Genomic DNA, 23,168 nt, shown 5'->3' on the forward strand with positions numbered 1-23,168 from the left:
ATTTATGCCTCATTTTCAAATTGTGAAGAATAAAACTCAAAGAATAAGTAGGACATTCATAAAATTCAAATATTGATACAACAGGCATAGTAAGGTTTCCTAACCTACTCAACTCTTTATCCATAAAAACCCTTTATCTACCCTAGCATCAAATTACAGATATCAACACTATACATTCTGTTATTCTTCACTATCAAATGAGAAAGAATAAGTATAAAGCATAAGAATTGTATAAAAAAAAATAAGCTACAAATATTCCACCTGCATAAAAAACAAGAGAGATAGCCTCACACTAAGAAAAACTCCCTTGTGCACAACATGAAAAGGCAAGCAATTCTCAGGGCACATTACAATGAGCTCCAATTTCAAAATCATACACATACCCTTTATACACGTCGCCGAATGATCCCTGCCCAATAAGCTCCAACGAACTAAATCTTGCCCCTGCAGCCTCAACCAGACCCGCTATGTCAGCCATTCTCAGGAGCAACCCTTCAGAACACTCACACACTGTCCCCTACATAAAAATCTGAAACGCCAAACATCACACCTCATACCCAAACCACATTCTAACAAGTCATAACCCCACAATCCAAATCAAATCCAAACAAACACCCCTTCTATTGACCCCCAAAAAACAACAACATTAATCAACAGCAACAAAAAGACCAATAAAAGAAAATCGAAGCCAACCCCACGACCCAAGTCAACCAAACTTCAAAGCCCAAAACTTGTAACAATAAAAAAGACAAAACCAGCAATAGCAATCTGAAAAGCAACTCAATGCAGCGAAACACTGCACTTGGACTCAAAGCAAAGCAAGAGAGAAAGACAGAGCGTACTTGTGTGAGAGTGTATGTGAGAGGGAGAGAAAGATAACAGTTGTTAGGTGGAAGTGCGATGGTAAAGTGACCACAGAGCAGAATTGAATGCGCAAGGACACTGAGCGAAAACGAAAGGAAAGCGAAACGACAACAAGAAAGGTCACAGCTTGAACCTTTTCGTGACAGAGCCACGAATCGTTGAGAAATTGGTACGGAACTGAGCGAGAGCAAGAAGGCTAAGGGTCAAAGGGACACAGAGAGATGAATCTTTCGGGGAATTTGGAGTTGGGGATTTGGGTTAAGTCGGAGATTGATTGCTTCGTTGTTCCACACATGAATCAAAGGGCAAGTTTATTGTCTCACTGCTTGTCTGTTTCATAATAGAGTCTTCTCAACTTCTCTCATATTTATTTCTATGATTAACTCCTGTAGTAATTTAATTGTACAAGTAATTATTTTTATCAATTCTTTTTAATTAATTAATTATTATTATGTAATTAATTAGTTTATTTTTTTCGTATAAATATGATTGTCCAATGTTTTCAATTTTTCCCTATCATTTAGAAAGAAAAAATAATTAGTTATTATAGTGATTAAATTATAAACTAAAAAAAATATTTTTATATTAGTTTCTATTATTGTTAAATAATTTTTAAATTGGTATCTAATTCAAATATTTTTGTTACCAAATTTAAAATCTAAATGATTGATAGTTAAAATTTTGGTAGTTATTTAGATACCAATTTAAAAACTATTTAACAATAATAAAATTAATTTAAAAACTAAAAATTATTTAGACTCTAAAATAATTTTTAATTTAATCATTATAACAATTAATTATTTTTTTTCTAAAAATTGGTTATGATTTTCTTATACTGTATAATTAATATAACTCAATCAAATTTTAAAAAGATCGAACTCAAACATATATAATCAAATGGATTGAAGAAGATCGAACTCAAACATATATAATCAAATGGATTAATTAATTGATAACTTATGTTTATATGAGTGGTTTTTGTAACGTCACTCTTTTAAAAAACAGAAACAAAAGCCCCTGCATGCATTCTTTCTTCTTCCTTATCTCCATTTCTCTCTCTCTCCATATTTTCTTCTCTCCCTCTCTCTTAATTTTCTCTTTCAATCTTCATCTATTTTAGAATCTGATCGGACAACGTTATAGCTGACGAGTTAAGGAACATTTCTACCCGATCAGATTTTCAAACAGAGTAAGTTCATTTTTACTCTAAATATCCTTTGTTCTCTGATTTTCCTTAGGATTTAGTCATCAATTTTGGTGGGGTCAGTTGAGAAGTTTAATCCTCTCAACTTATTTTATTATATACTGAATTTTTGTTCTGTTTGGATAATTTGTATTAGGCGCGTAAATCTTGAAGCTTATCCAAACGGTGAGGAATAAAATTCTAGAAGTTGCTTGGAAAGCAAACAATTGAGGTAAGGGAAGCTAAATTTAACTTTTAATAGCACCTTAGGATAGAATATTTGAATGCGGAAGGGACGTGGTCCCAATATTCAATTTTTCTTGCAGGGATGTTGTGTGTTTATATATTGGGTTGTTTGTTTATATATTATTTAAATTTGGAAAAATATTATATTTTGATGGTTTAATATTTAAGTGTTGTTTTTTTAAGTTAATTACGCTTTTGAATATTGTAGATCACTTTTTGAATGATGTTGTATGACAGAATGGTATGGAATTGAATTCATACATTTGGGATAATGTATGGACTGATGTTTGTTGTGTATTAAGTATTGATGCCTATGTGGTAACAGAGATCTCTGAGCTTCACTGATGATCTAAGTCACATAGATTAAGATATCAGGTGGTGAGAAGCTGATGGAGGAGTTCATGCACACCGTGACATATGAGATGCACGGTTTGGGTTGTATTGAACTTACCCTGATCCTTTCTATTGGATTCGCTGGTAATCTTTGGATCAGGTGTTAGTCTCTGATAGGACTTATTTAATACGGGTCTTCCGGAAGACGTTGTTGGTTGAATATTCTGGATGTGTAGATCCATGTGAGATCTATGTGATTGATTTATGTTGGAATTTGAAGAGGATTGAATAATTGAGAAATTTGCCATGTAATTTGATTTTCTCTTTTAATTTAATTTCGTATATTATAAAATTTTATTTTCACTAGCTTACCCTTGCTTTTTGTGTTGTGTTTAAACTGCGATGACTGTACTATGTACACGAGCAGATGATCATACAGGTGCAGGAAAGCCTTAGAGGTTTCAGAGTTTTATTTTGAGCTATGAATACGTAAATATTTGTATTTCTATAAATCCTAATCATGTATTAGGAATGTTTTGAAAAACTCCAAGTTTGTATAGAAATACGTAGAACTTGTATTGTAATAGTTAGATGTTATTTTCTGGGGTGTTACATTTAATGGTATCATAGCAGTTCATCCTTAGGATAACCTGAGGGTAGTGGGTTTATTCTGTTTCTTCTGCGTGTAGATTTTTGTTTAAGTCTAGCCTCAAGACTTAGTTAAAAGTTTCTAATAAGATGTTTGACAAAGTTGTTTTTCTTGAAATCTTGTTTGTGTTTGAGTCAAATTAATTGTTATGAATAAAGATGAAAGTATTAAGAATGAAAAGAATCTTGATAGAGTGGTGAGGGTGCACACTCATGACTGGATCAAGATTATTTTCTATCTTAATTCTAAACCGTTAGAGTACATTTTAAAGATAAGTCTTGATTGGTTTGGTATCTATTTTGTGTGATTATTTCTTTTAAGTTAATTTGTCTTAAAGACATAGTTGAAAATTTTTAGTAATTTCTAACCCAATTATTTACGTGCTTAGTAGATGACACGTAGATCACCTATTCCTCCTCCACCAGTAGATATGCCCAACTTAGCTCGGGCAATAGAGATGATGGCAACAGCCTTGCAACAACAGAGTGCTACTATGGCACAACAGCATCAGGCTGCCCTTCATCAATTAGAAACAACTAGATTAGCAGCAGAAGCATCTCAGCTTCATCAACAACCCCATACCTTTAGTCTGGAGGATTTTCTAAGACATAATCCACCCAGATTTAATGGCAAGGTAAATCCAGATGGAGCAGACCAGTGGGTGAGAGACATAGAAAGAATCTTTGAAGCTACTCAATGCCCTGAAGAGAGAAAGTTATCTTATGCCATCTATATGCTTATTGAAGAAGCTGAGTTATGGTGGATAGGCATGAAGCAAATGATGGAAGACAAAGGAGAAGATGCCACTTAGGAGAACTTTAAAGTAAGATTCCTGGAGGAGTACTTTCCTGATAGTGTCAGGTATGCAAAAGAAATTGAATTCATGCAGTTGGAACAAGGAAATCTTTCAGTCACTGAATATGCTATTAGGTTCAAACACCTAGCTAGATTCTACACCCAAACCATGACTGAGGCTTGGAGATGTAGAAAATTTGAGTTTGGGTTGAAGCAAAAACTTAAAGAAGTGGTGATAGCCTTGTTAGAGGTATTTGTTCTATCCTTGGAACACAATTATCTGTATTGTTTGATTCTGGGGCAACCCATTCTTTTATATCTTTTGATTGTGTTAAGAAACTTAAGTTGTCAGTCCGAGAATTAGAATTTGAGTTGGTGGTATCTACACCAACAGAAGGTATTATAGTAACTTCTTCCATGTGTGTTGAGTGTCCAGTAATTATAGATGGGCAGAGATACAAAATCAACATGATTTGTATACCTCTAAAAGATTTGGAGGTTATATTGGGAATGGATTGGTTGTCTGTTAATCATATCCTTATAGATTGTGGTTGAAAAAAGTTAATTTTCCCTGGATTAGAAGGAATGCAGGTTATCTCAGCTCATCAGTTTGAGAGAGAGATACAAGAAGGTGCAAAATGTTTTATGCTCTTGGCTTGTTCTATAGTTACTGATAAAGTACAAAAAGATATGTTTGTCGTTCAGGAGTTTATGGATGTATTTCCTAATGAGATTCCTAGACTTCCACCTAAAAGAGAGATAGAGTTTGCAATCGACTTGATTCCTGGAGCAGGCCCTGTGTCAATTTCTCCATACCGAATGGCACCAGCAGAGTTAACTGAATTGAAGAAACAACTAGAAGACTTATTGGAGAAGCAATTCATTCGACCTAGTGTTTCTCCATGGGGAGCTCCAGTGCTATTAGTGAAGAAGAAAGATGGTTTGTCACGTCTATGCATAAATTATAGACAATTAAACAAGTTAACAATAAAGAATAAATATCCTCCTCCTAGAATTGATGATCTGATGGATCAGTGGCATGGGGCAGTTGTCTTTTCTAAGATAGATTTGCGCTCAGGTTATCACCAAATTTTAGTGAAAGCGGAGGATGTTCAAAAGACTGCTTTTAGATCAAGGTATGATCACTATGAATTTCTGGTTATGCCATTTGGTGTAACCAATGCTCCAGCTATCTTCATGGATTATATGAATTGAATCTTCAGACCTTTCCTTGATAAGTTTGTGGTAGTGTTCATACATGATATCTTGATATATTCTCGTACAAGGAAAGAACATGCAGAACATCTTAGAACTGCCCTGAACATTTTGAGAGAAGAACAATTATATGCTAAACTTTCAAAATGTGAGTTATGGATGTCAGAAATACAATTTTTAGGACATGTTATCTCTGCACAGGGAATAGCAGTAGATCCTTCTAAATTCGAGGTTGTACTTCAATGGGAACGTCCTAAAACTGTTACAAAAATTAGAAGTTTTGTCGGGTTAGCAGGATATTACAAGAGATTCATAGAAAGTTTTTCTAAAATAGTGGCTCCTTTGACCCAATTGACTATAAATGATCATCCTTTTGCATGGATTGAACAATGTGAGAGAAGCTTTGAAGAGTTGAAAAGAAGGTTGACTAATGCTCCTGTATTGACAATCCCTGATACCAATCAGTCTTTTGAAGTTTTTTGTGATGCTTCCTATCAGGGATTGGGTTGTGTTTTGATGCAAAATAAGAAAGTTGTTGCCTATGCTTCTCGTCAGTTAAAGGTGCATGAAAGAAATTATCCAACTCATGATCTAGAATTGGCAGCAGTTGTCTTTGCTTTAAAAATATGGAAACATTTTCTTTACGAAGTTAGTTTTAATGTGTTTAGTGATCATAAAAGCTTGAGGTATTTGTTTGATTAGAATGAGCTTAATATGAGACAGAGGAGGTGGATCGAATTTTTTAAAGGACTATGATTTCCAGCTAATATATCATCCTGGGAAGGCAAATGTTGTTGCAGATGCGTTGAGCCGTAAAAAGATACAAATGTCGTCGCTTATGATTATAGAGCTAGCATTGATTTAAAATTTAAGGAGTATGAATTTGGAGGTTTTCATGTCTTTAAATGCATTAGTTGTAATACACTTGTTATAACTAATGAATTTCTGGAGAAGGTGAAGGAGAAGCAGTTGGAAGATTCAAAATTGAAGAATTTCATGGGCTTATTAAATACTGACAAAGCTAAAGACCTCTCTTTAGGAGTGAATGGTATTTTGAGATTCAGAAATAGAATATGCATACCAGAGGATAATGAACTAAAGCAAATAATGTTATCTGAAGGTCATAAAAGTAAACTTAGTTTACATCCAGGAATGACCAAGATGTATCAAGATCTGAAGAAGTCTTATTGGTGGCATGGCATGAAAAATGATGTAGCCAAGTTTGTAGCTGCTTGCTTGACTTGTTAGAAATCAAAGATTGAACATCAACGGCCTGGAGGCATGTTAACTCAGTTAGACATTCCAATGTGGAAGTGGGATAGTATCTCAATGCATTTTGTTACCCACTTACCACGTACTTTGAGGAAGCATGACTCTGTTTGGGTCATAGTGGACAGGTTGATAAAGACGACACACTTCCTACTTATAGACTTGAGAATCTCTATGCGGAAGTTGGCCCAGATTTACATAGATGAAATAGTCAGATTGCATGGTGTACCCTCTAGCATAATTTCTGATAGAGATCCTAGATTCACCTCCAGATTCTGGCAAACACTTCAAGAAGCTTTGGGGACTAAACTCAGACTTAGTTTAGCATACCATCCTCAGACTGATGGACAATCAGAGAGAACTATCCAGTCGTTAGAGGATTTGCTTAGGACTTGTGTGTTAGATCATTTGGGCAGTTGGGATGAAATTCTACCATTGGTAGAGTTCACTTACAATAACAGTTACCAAGCTAGCATAGGAATGGCTCCTTTCGAGGCATTGTATGGAAGAAAGTGCAGGACACCTTTGTGCTGGTTTCAGGATGGTGAAAGTGTGTTAATTGGACCAAAATTAATACAACAAACCAATGTGAAAGTCAAAATGATTCAAGAAAGATTGAAAACATCTCTTAGCAGGCAAAAATCTTATGCAGATCAAAGAAGAAGACCTTTAGAATTCTCTGCGGGTGAGCATGTCTTTTTGAGAGTTACACCATTCACTGGTGTATGAAGAGCACTGAAATCCAAGAAATTGACTCCTAAGTTCATAGGACCTTATCAAATTCTCAGAAGAATAGGCCCTGTGGCTTATAAAATTGCTTGGCCTCCTCCTTTAGCTAACATTCACAATATTTTCCATATATCCCAGCTAAGAAAGTATGTACCTGATCCCAACCACATTCTAAAGTCTGATTCTATCCAGGTGAAAGAAAATCTGTCATTTGAAGTGAAGCCAATCAGAATTTTAGATTCACAAGTGAAACAACTTCGTGGAAGAAGTATTCCCATGGTGAAAGTATTGTGGGATCTCATATCTGGAGACTCCACTTGGGAAATTGAAGAGGAGATACGAGCATCATACCCTAATCTCTTTCTTGGTAAGTTTATTTTCCAGGACGAAATTTTTTGTAGTTGGAGATAATGTAACGTCACTTTTTTTAAAAACAGAAACAAAAGCCCCTGCATGCATTCTTTCTTCTTCCTTATCTCCATTTCTCTCTCTCTCTCTCTCTCCATATTCTCTTCTCTCCCTCTCTCTTAATTTTCTCTTCCAATCTTCATCTATTTTAGAATCTGATCGGACCACGTTGTAGCTGACGAGTTAAGGAACATTTCTACCCGATCAGATTTTCAAACAGAGTAAGTTCATTTTTACTCTAAATATCCTTTGTTCTATGATTTTCCTTAGGATTTAGTCATCAATCTTGGTGGGGTCAGTTGAGAAGTTTAATCCTCTCAACTTATTTTATTATATACTGAATTTTTGTTCTGTTTGGATAATTTTCATTAGGCCCGTAAATCTTGAAGCTTATCCAAACGGTGGGGAATAAAATTCTAGAAATTGCTTGGAAAGCAAACAATTGAGGTAAGGGAAGCTAAATTTAACTTTTAATAGCACCCTAGGATAGAATATTTGAATGCGGAAGGGACGTGGTCCCAATATTCAATTTTTCTTGCAGGGATGTTGTGTGTTTATATATTGGGTTGTTTGTTTATATATTATTTAAATTTGGAAAAGTATTATATTTTGATGGTTTAATATTTAAGTGTTGTTTTTTTTTATGTTAATTACGCTTTTGAATATTGTAGATAACTTTTTGAATGATGTTGTATGACAGAATGGTATGGAATTGAATTCATACATTTGGGATAATGTATGGACTGATGTTTTTTGTGTATTAAGTATTGATGCCTATGTGGTAACAGAGATCTATGAGCTTCACTGATGATCTAAGTCACATAGATTAAGATATCAGGTGGTGAGAAGCTGATGGAGGAGTTCATGCACACCGTGACATATGAGATGCACGGCTTGGGTTGTATTGAACTTACCCTGATCCTTTCTGTTGGATTCGCTGGTAATCTTTGGATCAGGTGTTAGTCTTTGGCAGGACTTACTTAATACGGGTCTTCCGAAAGACGTTGTTGGTTGAATATTCTGGATGTGTAGATCCATGTGAGATCTATGTGATTGATTTATGTTGGAGTTTGAAGATGATTGAATAATTTATCACAACAAGTATATAAGTGGAGGAAACCTATTAAATGACGAAAGACAATTCTAAAAAACAATCATTAATACAAACTCTTTATTGTATCTTGATAATGGTTGTTTAAAATACGTGACAGAAGATAAAATAAAGTTTGTGTTTGTTCAAAGAAAAGAGAAATATAGAAATAGAGAAAATACGATGATAATAACAAAGACAAAATTCTTGGGGTAAGAGAAATTACTACAATTGAATTAGTGAAAATAAAGGATGTATGGTTGGTTAAAGGTTTGAACCACAATAAGTATAGGCATGTGTAATAAAGGATTAAAGATAACTTTTGAATTATACTACTACATAATTGTCCAAATATAATTATGATAAAATTATCTTAATTGGGAAGAGGCATAATAATATTTATGTATAGATTTAAATCATGCATCATCCTATATGTTATGTTTAATTGCAAATGGTGAATTTGCATGATTATGGCATAGAAGAGCAACTCATATTCATATGCTTCATTTAGGATAATTAATCCCAAAAAATCTTGTAATTGGTTAGCAAAGCTGGATTTTCAAAATATAAGATTTGTGTTGCATATCAGAAAGGAAAATATGTTAGGATTCCAAAAGGTAGAAGATATACTCAAATTTGTGTTAGGGACCTAGTCTAGAAACTGGTTTGTTTGTTTTACCGTGGTGGAGTAAAAGAATGTAAAAAAAATCAAAACAACTTCTACAAAATATTTAAGTGAACATGTTCCTGAATGTTTAAAATGGTTAAGTGTTCTTTGAATGTGTCATTAAGTTGATATACAAATGACTATACTAATGTATGTTGTTTAAAGATGTTTCCAATGCCAAATAATTTGTTACCTTAATTTTTAATCGATTATTTGTTTATGTTATTACTGTTTTAATCAATTATCTCCGTTATTTTTTTCTTAACATTGTTAAGGCTTTGTTTGGATTAGAGGGTATGCGGGAGTGGAAAGTTGAGGGTGTAGGTAAGTAGAAGTGTGAAAAAAGTTTGAAGAAAGTTGAGGTTGTTTGGATTGAGGTAGGTTAGAGTGGATGTGTGAAAAAAGTTTATTGAAATTGATGAGTGATGTGATGGTTGTAAGAATATTATAAATCATTTTAAATAGTAAAAGTTGTAAAATTACAAATTTATCCTTATATAAAAGAAGAATAAATAATAATTAATTTTTTTTGCATATTTTAGTTAATTAAAATAATTTAAAGTTTAATTTATAAATAAAACAAAAAAATGTAAAATTGAAAGAAATAATGAATTATAATTTAAAATTTAAGTATAATTTTATTATTTAACATTTTATTAATTTAATTATTTTTTTTACTTAAGTTAATTTATTTACATAATTTTAATATTATTTATTATTCTTTAAATTATGTTATGTTATATAGATATAATTATTTTAATAATGATTTTCATTATTATGAATAAATATATATATATATATATATTTTAAAATAGATATTTAGAATATTAACTAGTTGTCAAAATATATAATATAAAGTCATTACATTTGATCCGAAAAAAGATAAAAACATGTTAATTTGTTTGTAATTTTGAAATTATGTAAAAATGAAGAACATAACAATGTTAATTAGAAAAAGAAAAGACATTCTCACTAATAACATTTTAATCCTTGTTAGAAGTTAAATATTTAAATGAATTTTGTATTTACATTAATAAATCAAAATCTAGATTATTATAATATATAATTTAAATATAATAATTTTTATTATTTTAAATATATTTTTAGATATATAGGTATTTTCATTTTATTAAAAATATATTTAATATATTTATTTTTATTATGAATATATTAAATATTTCTTGGATATTTACAGTTTCTTTAGAATAAAATTAAATGATTTTAATTAATATTTATTATCATTATTTAAATATATTTGGAATAAAATATATTTAATATTTTTTATGTTTTATGACATGTGCAGTATAGTTTAAAAAAATTAGAATGTGAATGGTAAATATTGTGAAAGAATGAGGATATATAGGTCATTTTATATATTTAAGAATGACTTCCTCTCTTCAACTCCTCCTTACTTCTATGCAACTTTGAGAAGAAGCCCTCAGCCCCTTCTCACACCCTTCCGCGCCCTCTCACCTCCTCTTATCTGTGGATCCAAACAGGGAGTGCACCCTCACTTTCGTCTGCAGGAATAGTGCACCCCCTAATCCAAACAGGCACTAAAAGAATTAATGGCTTAGTTAAACTAGTAGGGGTTTCACTATTTTGGGATTCTTTTTTAGAAATCTCTAAGACTTAAAAATAGAATGCACTTATAAGTGGAATCAAATTTGATACAAGAAAATGTGTGCAACAATATAAAGAATAAGAGAAGAAAGAGATAATGGCACAAAAATTTATACTAGTTTAGATCCACTTGATCCTACTTTATTTTCAATAATTCAACCTGAGAATTGTTGGTTCCACTAACTTTCACAAAAGTTATAACATCAATCAACTCTTGAACCCCTTAAAGATGGTACATATCACTTTTGATATTAAGAAGATATACAACAATGTCAACTCTCACTAAGAAGATATACAACAATATCAACTCTCACACCCTAAAAGGATATATAACTTTACCAACTATTAATCACCAAGAGTAAAAACCTGGACAACTAAGCTATAAACCATAACAAATTACACAATAGAAAATGTTACGACAAAAGAAGCAATTTACAAAACAACGCTTTGTCATAGCCTTCTTTAAAATCTTTGTAGTGCACAAATGAGTGTATGAAAATGTTAAAGAGTTTTTTTATTGCTTGTAAATTTCGTTCTCAAGATCCATACTCAAAATTTGGAGTTAAGTGCCACGTTGAAAACCACTAATTAAGATATATTCTATCATATTCAATTATTATTACTCATATTAATTGGTTATTCTATGTAAATCAGTTGAAAATAGCTATTACTTTAATTGATTAATTGAACAGATAATCGATTAAATTAGTTTTACATTTATTATTGTAACGTGTTTAATCAATTATTTAAAAACTGATAAATTTAGGTAGTTTTAAAAAAACCGCAGCAAAGTTGATTGTTTTTTCACTTCAATTTCATTTTTGTGCTTTTACACATTTATATTTGCTTATAAAATGCGCATACCAAAACAATTTTGGAGACAAAACGCGCTTACCAGATTTAACCATAAAGGAACACATATATTTGCTTATAAAATGCGCATACCAAGTTTAACAATTTTGGAGACAAAGCGCGCTTACCAGATTTAACAATGAAGGAACACATATAGTGATACTATCCAAAATCCCTGTGTTTTCTTTTTTCTATCTTTGAAAATAAACATTCATTTACTTAACGCTTGTTAAGTTAATGTACTGGAATTTTTCTTAGATTTCTCACCTTAATTGTTTAAGAATTTTGATCTTAATTCTAAAATCTAATGAATCAACCTAAAATCAACATACATTATAGAGATCACTCTTCCCATCTTCATTTCTTAATATTCTTATTTCATCTTCATTCCTTAATCTTGATTTCAGAGGCACTTCCCATCTTCTCATTTCATCTTTCAAATCCAGCAAGTCCTATTTCTTCTTTGTTTTGACAACATTTTTCTTCTGGCAGAGGAACATTTCTCTCTTGAAACACTGTCTTCGGCAAAGCGTTTCACCTGCAAAACATTTCAAAGGTAAAAATACTATATATATTTAATTAATTATAAAGACAAACATTGAATAAAAAGAAAAATAAAGGCTAGATATTAGTTAGAATATTGAAGTTGACACTAATTTTGGTAGTCCTAGCTGTAATTGACACTTATTTTCATGTTGTATTTATCTTAATTTTTTATAGAGGGATTATTGATTAGATGGTTAGGAAAGATATAAATAGTGATACGTGTTCTTATTATTTGTTGCTCTGCATCTGCCTTGCAAAATATCCAGCTTGAAAGTGCAATTGAATTAATTATTTCTATTCCAGAATCATCCATAATTTTTTTCCTGGATTTATTATATTTTTTGGTGCTTCCTACTTGGTTTATCTTATCTGGATATATTTATCATATATCAAACTCAATTTTTATAAAATTTAAATTTAGATTTATGTTTTTAATAGTATATCTCTCACATTCAATATTTTGAATAAATTTAAAATAAACTAAATGTCATCTTAAAATTGTTTAGTTAAACCTAATTAAATATGGTAAAACTGATTTGTAATATTTTTCTAGTTTTTAAGTGATATCTTAAATTGGAGCATTGTAGATAAAAATAAACATGATAGGAAGGAAATTTTATTAAAATAATAATCAGATTGTATTAGAGGGTTAGTTATAAAAGATTATAAATATTTTATATTGTAATAATCCAAACTTAATTATCATAAATCAACTATTCCAACCACACAGGCACTTCGTATTTTGAGGGTGAAAACTGTGGTGCGGGGCAATCATATATGGGTGGGTAATAAATAACAAAAGAGTGTGCAAAAGAAAAAGAGAAAAGGAATAGTACATAGCAAAAGGAAAAGAGAAAAAGTCTCTAAAGTGCATTTGTTTATTAAATATATGCACAATTAAGCATTTATTATTTTTTCAAGTAATTTATTCATTGGTTTCTCACCTAATTAAATGAATCACAAATTGTAATAATTTTATCACAATAATTCATGCACTTCATAATATTCTTAACCTTACAATGCTCTGTTGGAAAAGAATATAGCGTTATCAATCAGATTAGTTTATTACTGTTTAGCAAAAAATTTAGAATTACTGACACGTGTGTATGTATATCGAATATGAGTTATGAACATTGTATATCTATGAGATTCCTTGAACCTAAGCTATCAACTTTTTTTATTTTATTATTATTATTATTATTATTTATACTTATTATAAAAAAAATTATAAAAAATCATGAAATAGAAACCAATTTTTAGATACCAAAATAATTAGTTATAATAATAACTAAATTAGAGACCATTTTAGAAACTAAAAAAAAAATAGTTTCTAAATTAATTTCTTTTATTTTTAAATAGTTTATAGCAACCAAGGCTTGTTACTAAATTTAAAAACTAAATAATTAGTAGTTAAAACCTTGGTTGCTAGATACCAATTTAAAAATTATTTAACAATAATAGAAACTAATTTAGAAACTATTTTTTTTAGTTTCTAAAATGGTTTCTAATTTAGTTACTATTGTAACCAATTATTTTAGTTTCTAAAAATTAGTTTCTATTTCATGATTTTCTTGTAGTGACTCTTAACCATAATGACTCTTAACGAATGTCTTCGAGGTTCTTGAGTGTATCATTCCATCTTACATGAATTAGAGGAATAATGGAAACTTGATAACCGTTTTACTTCCTCGTAATGAACAACAACTTTGTCGTTTGTATTTTTTTCTACGTAGGATGTATATGCTATATACACTTTCAACATACCACACACACAAACCTTAACATATTGTTATTGCTATTTTAATTACTTATATATTATATATTGAATTTGACTATTTTTATTGATTTTGTTTTTTAGATTAGGTTTCTACATTCACATCACAAGTCAATGAAATGAAAGTAGTGATGATTTTTTGTGTGTAAAATTATCCTTGAGAGTTTCCCTTGACTTTGCTATGTTTTATGAATCACTTAACATGGTCTTCTGTTTTAATCTGTTACCAATAGGATTATCAATTAACATGTTCTTTAACCTTATCAGAATTAATTTAATCAATTAAATAACCATATAATCAATTGTTTTGATTTTAAAACTTTTTCAAAATTATTTAAACTCATTTTAGCTCATTTGATTGTGTGTTGTTCTTACCTTTGTATGAGAGACTTAGAAACAAATACACAAAAAGCCTAAACACATTTATAACAATATCATCTTCATTCTTCATAAACTTAATATTTTAATCGATTATACCATCAATGATATCAATTAGTTGTATATGTGTATGAAAAATATCAATTATCATTCTATTTTAATCTATTAAAGTTACAATTTGAAGTTGTTAACTTGACAAAAACAAATATTTTTACTAAGTTTAGTTAGATTGTTTGATTAAGTATATTCTCTATGTCCAGATGATTATATTTGAGTCTATAAAAATTCCCTAGAAAATTTGAAGAGACTCAATGTGAGTAGTGGAGAGTTAAGTAATGAATATAATTTATTTTCTCTTTTTGCATTTGTTTCATGTTTGCACATTATTTTAATACTGTTGATATTTTTAATTTTAATATTTTTATGTTTTTTTATAATTCAGGTCGTTTAGAATATAAGATATGCAAATAACTATACTTGATATCCTTGTAAATCATACAATAACTATGATTTTTTTTATTATATTTATAAGTCATACAAATATTTAAAGTTATTTAAATATACAAAAATACTATAAAAATATTTTACTTTCATAATATTAAATATTAATTTATATTTTTTTTAGTGTTTCTGTTTTATGTTGGATTGAGCTGAAACTATCGAGTTGAGCTTTTATCTCTTTTAGTTTATGTGTATATATTTGTTTGCTCAGTCTGTGGCACAATGCAAGATGGGCACATATAAAAAGTCATGCAGAATAAAAGAGTTAGAATAATATTCAGATTCTCTCTCCCCTTAGCACTATTCATCATCTTTTCCTTCACCTCTATGCTTCAACAACCATGAAGCATATGCAGAACGTCAAAATGGTATCAGAGCGGGTCTAACCCGCTCTGCTCTCCACTGCGACTGGTTCTCTTCTATCTCTATGTTCTTATCTTTCATTCTCCATTCCTTATTCTTCCCATTTTGAAAATGGCTGCCAATGAACAAGACCCATCCATGAATGACCAACAAAATCCGGCCAGTGCATATTACCTTCATCCTGGAGAAAACCCAGGTAAGGTATTGGTTACGCCACATCTAGATGGAACATACTATCATTCGTGGAGCAGAGTAATGAAACGTGCATTGCTGTCAAAGAATAAATACAAATTCGTCAATAGTGAGATCCTTGAACCCTTGCGAAGTGATGCCAAATACGAAGCTTGGGAAAGATGCAATGTTACGGTTGTTTCTTGGATTACACGAAGCCTTACTCCGCAGATTGCTCAAAGCACTGTGTACATTGATAATGCAAGAGACCTATTGAAATATCTTGAAGAAAGATTCTCAAAGGGGAGTCATTTTCATGTTTCAAACCTTCTGCAAGAAATCACTCCATCAAACAAGGTGAAAGAAGCATCAACGAATACTACATTGATTCTAAAACTCTATGGGAAAAGCTGGATTCTCTGCATCCGCTACCCACCTGCACTTGTAAATCAAAGTGTACGTGCAATGTGATAAAAATCATAGCGGGAAACATGGAGTCAGAAAGAGTCATGTGTTTTCTAAAAGGATTGGGAGGAAATTACAACACCGTAAAGACGCAAGTTCTACTAATGGATCCTCTGCCAGGAGTCAACCGTGTCTTTTCTTTGGTCCTGCAACAAGAAAGACACCTAAATGAAAGTGCAGTGGTGGATACAAAGATTCTCATCAACAATGCCAACCAATATGGCCAAAAGATGAATGCAAAGAATAATGGAAGAACCCTGCTTGGCGCAACTACGGAAGAGGAAGATGAAAGAATTATGGTAAACAATGTTCTTTTTGTAATAAGATGAATCACACGGCCGATGAGTGCTACTCAAAGCACGAATATCCTCCTTGGATCAAACAAAGAACGAGTTATGCTGCAAATGCTATGAAAAGTGAGGTAAGCAATGAAACAGAGGTAGAAAAGAGCGCACACAATGATGCTCACAATGACCAAATTCTGAAAAATCTTGACACTGAACAATTACAACAGCTTGTGGACACGATTCGGATGCAAAGGAAAACAGAGAGTGGTAAATAATAGCGTTGGAAATTCTTTGAAATCAAACAACACAGGTAAAGAAGGTAAAAATCTCTGGATTCTTGACACTGGGGCCACAGATCATGTAACGTGTTCCATTACCTCTTTCACTAACTTTTACGAGATAAAACCAGTAAAATTTAAATTGCCCAATAATCACGATGTTATTGCTACATGTTGGCGCTGTTATTTTAACTCACAAAATTACCCTTCATAATGTGTTATATATACCTGCTTTCACCCTGAACATACTATTTGTACAAAGGTTGATAAATTCTTTAAAATGTAGGCTTGTTTTCACTGATAATGTTTGTCATATACAAGAGAAATGTACTTTGAAGATGATTGGTCAAGCTGACATTGTGAATGGGCTACATCATCTCCACACTGATGAGAAAGAAAGTCAGATTTACTTCCTGCGTAAACAAGGAAGTTTTGAAGCAGTCAAAGGATTAAATATATGGCATTGTAGAATGGGTCATCCATCAAAAAGGGTATTAGAAAAACTTGTTAAACAATACACTGGTATACACTCCACTGATATATCTTGCTAAACAACATAAGCTTCCATTTCCATTAAACAAAACCAGTAGCGATCATGTCTTTGATTTGGTTCACATGGATATATGGGGGTCCTTTAAATGTTCATTCTTTGCATGGGCACAAATATTTTTTAACTGTTGTTGATGATCACAGTAGGTATACTTGGATTCATTTAATGAAAAGTAAGAATGAAACTAGAGATTATATGCAACGTTTTGTCACTCACATTAAAAACCAATTCAACAAAGGTAAAAAAGCTATTAGAACTGATAATGGAAAGGAATTTTGCTGGAAAAGTTTTTATGATGAACATGGTATAATTCACCAAACTTCATGTAATGAAACTCCCGAACAAAACTCTACTGTGGAAAGAAAGCACCAACATATACTTAACATTGCGCGTTGCATTTTGTATCAATCAAACTTGCCAAACAATTTCTGGTCTTATGTTGTTCTTCATTCTGTGCATCTTATAAATTGCCTTCCTTTTCCTGTCATTCAAAACGATTGCCCATATAAACTAATGCATGGAAAGGCTCCAGATCTTTACAATATTAAAGTGTTTGGGTGTCTTTGTTTTGCTTCTACCCTTGAGCAAAGTAGACACAAGCTTGATCCCAGGGCACGCAAATGCATCTTTCTTGGTTTCAAGCATGCTACTAAAGGTTATGTGGTTATGGATGTTCGTTCTAGAGAAATATTTGTATCAAGAAATGTGATATTCTATGAAACCTACTTTTGTAACTCAAAAAGCGAAAACAGTGATGAGACTACACTTGAAGACACTGATTTTACAATGTATGATGCTACCTCTCCCAAACCTACTATGACAGAGGAAAACACTGAACAAGAAGAACCCAGGCGATCCATAAGAGTCAAGAGACCACCAACTTACTTGGAAGACTACCATCATAGCATAATGGCCTCACCATGCAACAATGCAACGCAGAAAACCAAGGTATTATACACTTTTAGCTCTGTTATATCTTACAAGAATTTGGCAGAATATCATTTAAAGTATGCTTTATCAATTTCATGTCAAAATGAACCTCGAAACTATGAGGAAGCCAAGCAATATCCAGAATGGATGGAAGCCATGAAAGTTGAAATAAAGGCTCTCGAAGAGAATGAAACTTGGAAGATTACGAAACTCCCACCAAACAAGATAGCCATTGGATGTAAGTGGATATTCAAAATCAAACGAAAAGTTAATGGAGACATAGAAAGATACAAAGCAAGGCTTGTGGCGAAGGGATACACACAACGTGAGGGCATTGATTACATGGAAACCTACTCACCGGTGGCAAGACTCACAACGATTCGCACCATCCTTGCAGTAGCCTCCACCATGGACTAGCATCTTGAACAACTCGATGTCAACAACGCCTTCTTGCACGGTGACCTAGAAGAAGAAGTTTATATGGAAATTCCACCAGGTATTGCTTCCAAGAAAACACATCAGGTATGCCAATTGATGAAGTCTCTTTATGGTCTAAAACAAGCAAGCTAACACTGGTATGATAAGCTCACTTATTTTCTTTATTCCATCAACTTTGCTCGCTCTAAAGTTGACAACTCTCTCTTTGTAAGAAACACTGAAGGTTCTTTCATTGCTCTACTTGTATATGTTGATGACATCCTCATCGTTGGAAACAATGCCAATGAGATCAATATTGTAAAGGGTTCTTTAGATGCAACCTTTAAAATAAAAGACTTAGGTCACTTAAAATTTTTCCTAGGACTTGAGATAGCTAGGACTGGGGAGGGAATTCATATTTGCCAACGTAAATATGCTCTTGAGATTTTGGTAGATGCAGGAATGCTGAGTCCAAAGCCAGCGGCCACACCCATGGTGCAAAAGAATGAAAAATTGTTTGACAGAAATACAGAGGTACATGACATGTTCTTGTACAGAAGAATCATTGGAAGATTGCTCTACTAAATAAATACACGACCAGACATTAGTTTTGCTATGCAATTCCTTAGCCAGTTTGTTGAATCTCCTACAAAGGCACACCACCAAGCTGCACAGAGGATCCTCTGTTACATAAAGGCTTCTCCAACACAAGGACTATTTTATCCCAGAAACACCAATTTACAAATCAAGGCATTCAGTGATTCAGACTGGGCGTCATGCATTACGACACGGCGTTCTACCACAGGATTTTGTATTTTCCTTGGAGAATCTTTGATATCATGGAGAACCAAGAAACAGAGCACCATATCTCGCTCTTCATCTGAAGCTGAATATCGAGCTCTTGCCGCTACTAGTTGCGAGATTCAATGGTTGAGTTTCTTGCTTGAAGATCTACATGTAACAACTAATGGAGTTGCTAGCTTATTCTGTGACAGCCAGTCAGCAAGACACATAGCACAAAATAACAGTTTCCATGAACGAACCAAACATATAGAGATAGATTGCCATGTAGTAAGGGAGAAGCTTCATGAAGGTCTCTTTCACTTACTACCAATCAGCACTGAAGATCAACCTGCAGATCTTCTTACCAAATCTCTTAACAGAGAGATTTTTTACAAATTTCTTTCCAAGCTAGGTGTGTTAAACATTCACCCACCAGCTTGAGGGGGCGTTTTAGTGTTTCTGTTTTATGTTGGATTGGGCTGAGCTTTTATCTCTTTTAGTTTATGTGTATATATTTGTTTGCTCAGTGTGTGACACAATGCAAGATGGGTACATGTAAAAAGTCATGCAGAACAAAAGAGTTAGAATTATATTTAGATTCTCTCCCTCTTTAGCACTATTCATCATCTTCTTCCTTCACCTCTACCCTTCAACAACCATGAAACATATCTAGAACGTCAATAATTTTAATTACTAGACATGTGTGAGCATAGTATCCATAAGAATTCCCAGACACATGTTTCAAAACATACAATGCATATAATAAACCATTACGACATGCAATTAAGTTAAAATTAACTCCCGTAGGAATTCTAATGACATGTGATTGGACACCCTCGACACATTAATCATATATAAAAGAAGCACATGAAGTCTTGATATGGGATTTTCGAGGACTTGCTGCTTCTTTTAAGAGTAACAAAAAAACTACAAATTCCACCTGTTCTCACCGAGGATGAGGCAGAATCCGAGTTCATACAGGTTATTAATTTTCACTATTTTCTCACTATTACAGTAGCTGAGTATTAACTACTTCATCACTTACGATATTAGGTGTTACACCACCTTAAAGAGATCTAAATGCATGGTTGAAAGCATGCTATCCTATCAAATTCAAATTCAAAGAAGTCTATTAAATGATGTGATCATGTCAAATAACACACGTATAACAACATGGTAAAATATTTAATTTAATAAATATTTTTTTTAAATTTTTGACAATTTTAATACAGTTTTAACATAATGTTATTAGAAAGAATAAACACAATAATTTTTAAAAACTTAAATTTATTATATAAATTTCTGTAAAAAAAAAAACTTAATCAAACTTTTTTTTTTAAATTTTAATTTTTAATTTATAGAATTCATAATGATCCGTATTTCATATACTACATTTTAAATATTATACATCTCAAAATATTTGTGTCTGTGTCATATGTTGGTATTAATATTTGTACTAAACAACCTATGCCCGGATCATTGTCCGTGTGCGTGTTAGTGTATGTGTTAAAAGTATTATCAACCTAACAATTTGTTGGTTCACATTTAATGCCATTCTCATGTTTCAAAGCCCGGAGTCTTGTTTGGCTGTGGCACACCAGAACTTTTGGATCCTACCACACTACTGCACACCCAAGAAAAGGCTCCAATGGAATGTGATAATGACAGAACCAAGCTAATTATAAAATCGAAATCAACACATGTTTCAAAATCCTTTTGAAATCTTTCGTTTTCTTCGTAGTGTGACTGCACCCCACTTCTCTCTTTTCATTTCTCTTTACCGCAGTTGCTCCGTTTCTTTCACAATCTAGTATTCTCTTTCACTCAATCTATATCTACTTTCTTTCTCACAATCACTGCCTTTTTATTTTGTCTAAGAACCATAGACTTAATTACTCTTATTACTTAAAAATCAATTTCATTCTTCACATCGTAAAAAGTTTAATGTCGTCCAAAAGTTCAATTTGATTTTTTTTTTAATTTAAATTTAGTTCTAACTTTTTTAAAACAATTTAATGGGGTAGTTATAACTTTTTTTTAAAAATATTGAATGTGATTCAGTCAGTTAGATTGACATCATTAAACTGTTTTAAGAAAATTTAGAATTATATTGAACTTTTTTAAAATTTTGGAATTGACTTTTGATCCTTAGTAAAATATTATTTTTTATTAATTAAGATAACTTTTAATTTTCTATTTTGATTATTCAGATGAAATTGAGTGTTAACAATTTTAAATGATTTAATATGTTAAAACAGATATTAATAAATTAGAAGAACTACTGGATTAAAATTCCAAATAACATATTAAAATTTTAAATAACATAATTTTTTTCTAATATTTGGACAAAATAATTGATTAGACCACTTATAATCGATTATTTTAAAGTGTTTTGTTTCTTGAAAATTCATTTTGTCCAGGATAATTGATTATGAATGATATTAATTGATTATTTCAGATATTCATGTTTTTTGAAATCAAACTTTCTCCTAGGATAATTAATTAATTAATAACAGAAAATTTTAATCAATTATTTCACATGTTTGAATATTTCTTATCTTTACTCTAACACATATTGTTTTGAACTATTATTGTTATAATTTCGTTTTGATAATGCCCTAAAGGCATAAATTTATGCATGCTTGCTTCGATGTGAGTTTAAATTTGTCTTTTTGTTATTTTTTTTAGTTGTATCTCATGCAGGGGAACTTAGAAAATAAAAAGAGAGTTAATATAGTAAGGGGAGCTCTTTGTTATTTGTTTCAACCGATGTGTTTGAAGACTTCAATGAAATGAAAGAAAAGTTAGCATCGTCTCCAACATTAAAGATTGAATCATGCGTTAAGTGTGGGTCATCTTAAAAAGGAGAGATTGTTGGATTTGAAGAGTAGACTCAAGCTTCAAGAGAAGTTGTTTTGATGATGATGTTTGAATAAGTGTTTTAACTTTCATTATATGTGGTTGAGAGTTTTTACACGAGGTTTGTTGGTTCAATACATAACCTATATAAAAATTAATCAAAATAAAATCATTTTTGAAAAGTTTAAAACATGAGAAAAAGGTTGTATGACTATGTTAATCGATTAAGATTTTAAGTAATCGATTAAACTATTTTTAAGAGGTTTCAAAATAGGATAATTGATTATATGTTTAGTTAACCAATTAAAACAAAGAGCAGAATTATGAGTTTTAAATGTTCTTAGAATTTTACCTATTAAAATCTTGCATAATTGATTAACTTAGTTTTCTAAATTAAATGAAAAGCTAAAATAATTGATTAACAATGTTGTAATCGATAAAGAACATAAAATGGTGTAACTTTTTTTCAAATTTTAGCAAGAATAATCGATTACAAACTTGAAATAATCAATTAGGTATGTCTAAATAAGTTTTCAATCAACATTTTCTAAACTCTATGAATAAAACCTTAGTCTCACTCTTTTATACAACAATTACTACTGTGAAATATGAATTGAGACCATTTGGGTAGGAAGACTTTTATCCCCACATGAATAAGGATATGTTAATGGATGATTTTGGAAGGTGGGATAGAGTATTGTCATACTTTTGAACCAACAACATGAGCACACAACTTTGGAACACAATAATCCTAAAGCAAATTGCATCCATTTTTTATGTTACATGTTAGAAAACGATTTTCAAAAAAATAAGCAATTTTGTTTTGTTCCTTTAGAAGTTCTAAAGGAAAATGGAAAAATAACTTGAAAGTGAAGAAGAAAGCATCACACTCTCCACCATACTCAGAAGAGAATTCAAGACATAATTAAGCAATTTTTGACTT

General features: G+C 31.6%; 1 protein-coding gene and 1 long non-coding RNA gene across 7 annotated transcripts in view; one reads left to right on the forward strand and one right to left on the reverse strand.

The window, feature by feature from the left end:
* Window positions 1-1,206, reverse strand: part of LOC137810174 (uncharacterized) — a 17,523-nt gene extending 16,317 nt beyond the window's left edge. For 2 of the 6 annotated variants that reach the window (XM_068611347.1, XM_068611332.1), the window contains exons 1-2: window positions 998-1,206; window positions 384-529 (exon numbers count right to left, since the gene is read on the reverse strand). In XM_068611347.1, coding sequence (XP_068467448.1) covers window positions 384-478 — 95 coding nt within the window. In that variant the 5' untranslated portion in view covers window positions 479-529; window positions 998-1,206. Of the gene's footprint in view, window positions 1-383; window positions 530-842 lie in introns of all 6 variants that reach the window. The other 4 variants (XM_068611339.1, XM_068611325.1, XM_068611370.1 and 1 more) reach the window with 3 other exon arrangements.
* A 675-nt stretch (window positions 1,207-1,881) lies between these two features.
* Window positions 1,882-22,297, forward strand: LOC137810644 (uncharacterized). Its single transcript, XR_011080938.1, has 4 exons — window positions 1,882-2,053; window positions 2,205-2,279; window positions 12,416-12,479; window positions 22,055-22,297. It is a non-coding gene; the product is annotated as an uncharacterized lncRNA (long non-coding RNA).
* Window positions 22,298-23,168: the final 871 nt, after the last annotated feature.

The sequence above is a fragment of the Phaseolus vulgaris genome, chromosome 11 (genome assembly GCF_000499845.2).
Source record: "Phaseolus vulgaris cultivar G19833 chromosome 11, P. vulgaris v2.0, whole genome shotgun sequence".
In the NCBI taxonomy this organism is placed as follows: Eukaryota; Viridiplantae; Streptophyta; class Magnoliopsida; order Fabales; family Fabaceae; genus Phaseolus; species Phaseolus vulgaris.